Source organism: Leuciscus leuciscus (assembly GCF_965113295.1).
Source record: "Leuciscus leuciscus genome assembly, chromosome: 2".
Lineage (NCBI taxonomy): Eukaryota > Metazoa > Chordata > Actinopteri > Cypriniformes > Leuciscidae > Leuciscus > Leuciscus leuciscus.
This window is the reverse complement of record NC_138726.1, coordinates 34,342,556-34,349,591: the sequence shown is the minus strand read 5'-3', so window position 1 is coordinate 34,349,591 and position 7,036 is coordinate 34,342,556. Positions and strand designations below refer to the sequence as shown.

The following is a 7,036-nucleotide window of genomic DNA, read 5'->3' as shown; positions in this document are numbered from 1 at the left end:
AGAGAGAGAGAGAGAGAGAGAGAGAGAGAGAGAGAGAGAGAGAGAGAGAGAGAGAGAGAGAGAGAGAGCGCATGTATGTTTGAACTTTTGTATAAATGTATAAAAACCTTTTACTACAGATTCTCTGACAGTGTTTTGGAAATGAAGGCCGAGGCATGTCATGTAGACAGTCAGAGACAGGACAGGAAATGAGAATAAGATATAGAGAGACAGACAACTACATGAATATTAATAACGATCATCAACAATTTAACTGCCTAAGAGTCTTCACAGTTGAAATACATGTAATATTAGTCTTATGACCAGTAATTGTACACAATACAAGTTACATAGAATAATGGCTTTAATTGCATGTTAGCATAAATGTTACATTATTGTTGTTTAATTTTATGACGCCTGACATTTCAAGCTGTGCATATTTCAACTAGCCATGCCATACAATAAACCATTGAATACTGTGAATGAACAGACCAGAATTTACATTTAACACACAACTGTGTGATCTATTCCACCCCAGGATAGGCCAGAATCCTTCTACAAGAGGGCATTATTAACTGGACACCAGCATTTTTGCGAATACACAAAGCCTAGCTTTATCTGACAGACGACTCAATTTCCAAACTTAGGGAAATGTACTGAATTTCCAAATTTTTGAAATAAAGAACATTTTTAAGTAAATTGCACAATGTGGCCCGCGCTTCTGTTTTATTTACTTTTCAGTTCAATCACTTAGCATCAGTGTTAGGCAAAGCAACTCAAAGCTATCAAATTTTTAACAAGCTACAGATCATGAGTAGCTATAGAAGACAAACATTAAAATAAAACATTCTGAACTATAAACAATATTAGTACAATAATAATACAATAATAAAAATATATATACATAATATATATATATTAAAAAAAATATATATATATATTGTTCCAAACGTGTGTAACGGTGGCATTCACAGGACTCTATAGAACTTGAATTTTCACAAAAAAAGATCTGTGGCGGTGCCATAATTCAGTGATGGTATCAGATGGTAATACTATTATTTGATATACCATGGTATAGAATGATTACCATATTTATGCAATGTAAAAAAAAATTACATCCCCAAGTCAAACATTTCTAGTGACTGGTCACATCTAAATTTTTAAATTAGTCTGACGTATTATTTCTCATTGAGCCAATGTTAACAGACTATTGCAACAAGAATTACACTTGGGCCAATTAAAAAATTTTGATGTGACCAGTCAATAGAACATTTTGACTTGGAGAGGTTAGAAATTTTTTACAGTGTGTAATGTTCATAAAAATATTACATTTTGGTACGATAACAAGGTATGTTTTGGTACTTTTAATGTTTTGTACCAGACACACAACCTGACAGCTGAAATATTGTCAGGGAAAATGTAATGCTCTAGGAATTTTAAAGTAAAGAGTAAAATATCTTATAATTCATGAAAACAATTGATTAAAAATCTAGATTAAAATTTAATTAAAAATCATAATTGTGTAGAAAACTGATGACGTTATTAAACTGTTGCAAATATTTTTTTCTGTCTTTTTTTTATCATAAATAATGTATTATAGTGCACAGCAAATTCTGTGAGAACATTTCATTTAATTAAAGTATAATTGAACATAGCAAATTATCCCTGCCTTCAGCCTGATGCTGGAAGATACTCTAGTATGGACGATGGATAGATGAATACAGCAATTTAAGTCTACTTTTATTTATTAATTTTTAATCCATGCACGTAACTCAGGATATGTACAATATGCATGTCAAGTTATCCACCCATCCAGCCAAAATGGCCTAGTGAATAAAAAAATACTCCTGCTGTAAAATTATAATTTTTCAAATAGCAACACCACCCATTATAACGGTTATCGCAATAGATGGCTGCAGTGATTAGAAATGAGAGGGGGATCAGTGGGGGATGTAGATGTACACCGTTTTCTTTTCCCTGTTCCGCAGCTCTACGTCACAGTTTCCCCTATTCTCTTCTACTGCCCACAGCAGTTTATTCTTCCTAATTGGGCTGGGCATTATTTTCATGAGACATTCATGCAAAACACTGTACTTTCCTGATGGTGTTAATTGCTGCACATCAATGATTAAAGGAACTTGGCACGCACATTTGCGCAACAGGATAGAACAGAGGTTTCCTCTATATCAGGCCGTGGAATCATCATTTGGTTTCTTGTAAATCAGTGCAGGCAATTCCTTAAAATCACAGGCCTTATCTAAGTTTGGACCAAACTGTCCATGACGTCTCCACCCAAGTTACACCAGTAGCTCATAAGATTCTTGGTATCAATTTAACAAGGCACTGCTTCGGTTTCAGAAGCAACAGGTATAAAACGACAATACAAAATTCTTTTAAAACAACAGAAGTGAACTTCACATGTAAAAGGCGATACGATATCACACCATCGCAGGGAGGGTCAGAATCATGTATCTGGGTGAGGTTAGTTTATTGATTATAAAAGAAACAATTTAATCCATAAAGCACTGTCAAGAGAAAAACTATTCCAGAAATGATTGCTGTCAGCTTGCCAGTCTCTGTCACACCAACGCATACTGAGATGAGATGAACATAAGAATTTGCATAGATAATTGTTGCACTTCTGGTTAAACAAAACATCATGGAAAATATTCACACATACATATTTTATATCACGATTAAGCATTAAAAAACTACTGAAGCAAGCCATCTTAGAACGGTCCTTTTAATTGAACAGATAGATGGAAATACTATCAGCTTACTAATCACTATTCACAACTGTGCGATGTGCACTAATGTGCAGCTGTGCTCAAGAGTTTTGGGGAAGAGTTTGAAAAAGTTTTGGGGAAGAGTTTGTAAGTAGGAACATAAGTTAATGACAACTTTACATGAACCAACTTTTGAATCAGCTCAAAACAAAATGTGTCAATTTGCATACATTTGTATTGAATTCAACTGAATTGAACGTCATTCTTTTTGTTGTCTCATAAAACGCAGTTTAACACACGTCAGATCGTTTCATTATATTTCAAAGTAGGCTACAACAAAACGCAAATCGAAGTTCCAAAACAACGTTAAACAGTTAAAAACTCTTGAGAGAACTTCAGAAACTCTGACGAAGTTCACTCACACAGGATGTCCTATACAGACAAGCATGATTAACTTTAATAGAGACTCGAAACCAGCAGATACTCTGAAATATCAGCTTTGAAAAGAGAGACGAACGCGGATCTAAAACATCAACACAAACACTTGTACACTTACCGAGACGAGCACTGCAAACAAGACAGTTGCACGGAAAACACTGGCCTGAAGTAAATAATGCTGACCCATAGTGGCAAAAAAAAATGTTTATGTCATTTCATAATTTGGTTAATTTCTCAGTCTTTGTTATCTATACAACTGTCTCTATCTATTGTGTGCGATGAAAAGGCGAGATGCTGCTCATTCCTGCTTCAGGTGCTCTTAAACTTTTCTCATCTCGACTCTTTCTCTTCTCTGGGTGATGTGGGCGGGGCAAAATGATTAGCCACGCCCATCGATGTCTTTTTACGCTTTATCCAGCACAGACTAGACATCAACATTTATAACAGCACCAGCGGACGTTCACCCTTAATAAAATCCGTTTGCAGGCGTCAGTTTAGGCAAGCACGGCTGAGCCTTCTCAAAAATGCATTCAAAGGGAACAACGAAGCTGATAGCCTAGTTAACCGTTGCTTTAATCAATGTACCTAAACATTTTCAGAATTCAAATGCATAGGCTGTGTATCATCTTCTTTTATAACGTTTAGCACAGGCAAGTTTTAATTTACATTTCTGCATTTAGCAGACACTTTTATCCAAAACGACTGCATTTATTTTATCAGTAAAACGACCCATGACCTTGGTGAAGAGAAACTTTAAAATGTAGTCAAAATATTGATGAAGTGCAAATAAATAAGGATCTCAAAAACAAGTGAGACTGAACAACAAATTTGAACAACTGAATTTCCAAATTTTTGTTGTCTCCATCAACATTAAAGACAGAGTAGGTGATTTTTCGAGAAATCTTTTTTTTAATGCTGGTTAAAAGTCTCTTCATATCCTGATAGCAATCAAGTTAAGTGGTCTGTCATCTGTGAGAGGCGTAGGACCATAAAATGTTTGTCCAATCATTGCATTCGGTCCGAATGCAACAATACGTTGTCCTACCTGCCTGTCAACGTATGTATTTTCATATCTCCGTGCATCCTGCTTGCGCAGACATCACACGTCATCAGCACGTTTCATGCTATGCAGAGCATAACGCAGCTCTTCAGTGTGTTCATGTTTTCACTAGCAGATGTCAGATCTTGACGGATTGGACAGAAGAAATTAACTTCTGTGAAAGAAGGCAGAGCCTCAGCGCATACCTACCTAATGTAAACACCACGGACCAATGGTAGTACAAAGGTGTTTACCAGCTGAAGCGAACTTTTCCGGAAAGTTCGTCTTAGCAAACTGTTTGAACTCCCAAAACAAACTCCAATCAAAGTTCATTTTGGCCTGATTTTGTTTGAAATGACATAACATCAGTCCGTTCTTCGATTTCGCTTGAAGTATATCAGGGCCTTTAGACAGACGCCAGTCACCGAGCACCACAACCTAAACAGCAGCCACCTCTTACAGTTCCTCCTGAACCAAAATAACAAGCTTATGCTGCGTACATGCCATAACTGCTGTAATTTGGAAGAGATAAAATCCTGTGATGTTATAAGAGCAGTTTGTGACTGAGGTTGTTCGACACTATCAATGTCGAAATTAATCTGCAGCAGTCAGGTGATACAGGTCAGTGCTCTTTAAGTTGTTTATGTTCATTATTATTGTAATGCTATGTGCTTTGAGACTAGGGTGGCCATTTCCATAACACCAAAAAGGAGGACACTCTAGTGGCATTTAGTGAGGCAAGAATAATTGCATAGGACTCTGGTGTACTCGCAACTACAATACAATTTTGTCCATCATATCGATGGTATCATGATACAGTGATTCTGAAATAGTCTATTTATTGCCAGACAATTTGATCAACGATATATCTTGATGTAGACCTATGTGTAACAGAAGAGGCAAAAAAGTGTTTGTTCACAGTATTTGTATTTATTCAAGACATTGTGATGATTTCAAAAACTGACCACTGAGATGAACCTGTCTTGAAAAGTGCACAGTGCCTGAAAACATAACATTTCGGGACTTCTGGAAATAACAGAAATACATAAATAAACAAATAATGAATGCGAAAAATAAATAAATACACATTTCAGTTCTTAAAAAAGTTCAGCCTCTGCAGCAGCTCAGGCGACACCAGCTCCTCTAGGGTCATCATGGCCAAATTCGTGCTCTTTTGTCCATTCCGTATTAAATGAGGTCTGACGTTTCGGCATGTTAAAGTTATGATATGACGTAGCCAGCACGTGTACTCCACGATGTGGAGGCTTGTTTACGTTTTTAACCAATGATATATCAGATATTTATTGCACACTGCTTTCAGCCAATCATTTGTTTGACCAGAGATCTTACGGCATTGTACGCTATGCTGCTGCGTCCCAATAAAGATTCTAGAGCGGGTTTTTTTAGGCCGATTCAGCGCAACTCCAAAAAGGAGGACAAATGAGTGTCTGGCTTGAGGCTGCGCCGGACGCCGGACAGGGGGCTTAAATCTCGCTATAGCTAGCCTCTCCGAAAATTGCCTACCCTACCTTTCATTTACATAGCAGCCTCCCCAATCAATTCCTTTATGGACTGCAACTGTGTATGAATGTCTTTTAGAATGTGACAATACCACAACACTTACAAAGCCACAAAATAGCATCAACATCTTTAAGTCTTGCTATCAAGTTTTGCCTACCATTAACTAGTTCTTTAAATCATCATTGTATACACAAAATCTATATTGTGCTTTGTTTGTAGTTTTAGTAAACTGATCAGCTGTAATTTTGTTGCATAGTTCACTGTGTCACATTACATAGCCCAGCATTTCAGCCTTCCTGTTTCTCAATTAGGACTGTCGTGTTTCCGGCTTCTAAACACTAGATTGAAAGATTACTTTTCCATATAAATACTACTATAGAAGTATTTACAGTAAGTAGGTCGTTGAATTGCCCACACAAGATTTTTTTTATTGGCAATGTTGTGGAGCCATTTTAAAAAGAAAGCTGAAAAACATGTCAATCCAAAGGCCCTTCCAAACATCAGATCATATTAGCTATTCATGCAGAAATCCAGATAATCAAGAGTTTGTTAACTTTTTTCCCCCACAACTGTAAGTTTTTATTTTGTTCATAAACAGTTTAGCAGCAATCTTGATGATTTGGTACATCAGCCCCATTACAGTGTTGTATTGTAAATGCTTTGTGGGTGCAGTTTTCTCTGTTTCAAGTTTCACTGTTCTCTGTGTTGCAACAGTTTTTCTTTTTTTGGGGGTGGGGTGGGGTGGGGGGTCTCAGTCCTGTTCAGTGCTATGCAGTCTCATGGGTAACAGAAAGCAAGAAAGAGTAGGGCAAATGCAATGACTAAACAGGAAGTGGTCATACATAGAGATCTCTGGTGGATGAAACAGTGAAACTCTTATCTCCCCGCTCACAATGGAAGCTTTTTTTTTAGACTGCACTGATAGCACTAAACACTTCAGTAAGCTGCAGTTTTATTTCCTTTGCTGAAAACTTTGCATTTGTATAAAGTCTATGGATGTTTGTAATAATTAATAAAAAGATTAATTATTAATCTAAAGTAATTTTTTTAATTTTCTTAAAAAAGATAAAGTTAACTTGCCACCACAATGGGTGTTGTGGGTGGTTGCCAGAACATTAGTATGGGGAGGTATTTTTTCTTTGTTAAGTGGTTTTAGTTTGTTCTACTGTTTGCCCAAGTCAAAAACAGTTAATTTCCTCATTCAATGTACTTCTTTTTTTCTTTTTTTTTTCAGGTAGGCCAATAAATGTGATCATTTATAAAAGTAATACCATCTTCCACAAGTCGCAAATTTAAAGAATCACTTCTTTAAGTTTCAGCAAAGAGTACACAA

At 36.4% G+C, this 7,036-nt stretch overlaps 1 protein-coding gene across 4 annotated transcripts in view; it reads right to left on the bottom strand.

The window, feature by feature from the left end:
- The window catches only part of ptprja (protein tyrosine phosphatase receptor type Ja), a 33,895-nt gene extending 30,401 nt beyond the window's left edge, over positions 1–3,494 (bottom strand). For 2 of the 4 annotated variants that reach the window (XM_082162112.1, XM_082162113.1), the window contains exon 1: positions 3,262–3,491. In XM_082162112.1, the coding sequence (XP_082018238.1) occupies positions 3,262–3,330 (69 nt within the window). In that variant the 5' untranslated portion in view covers positions 3,331–3,491. Of the gene's footprint in view, positions 1–3,261 lie in introns of all 4 variants that reach the window. The other 2 variants (XR_014203788.1, XM_082162111.1) reach the window with 2 other exon arrangements.
- Positions 3,495–7,036: the final 3,542 nt, after the last annotated feature.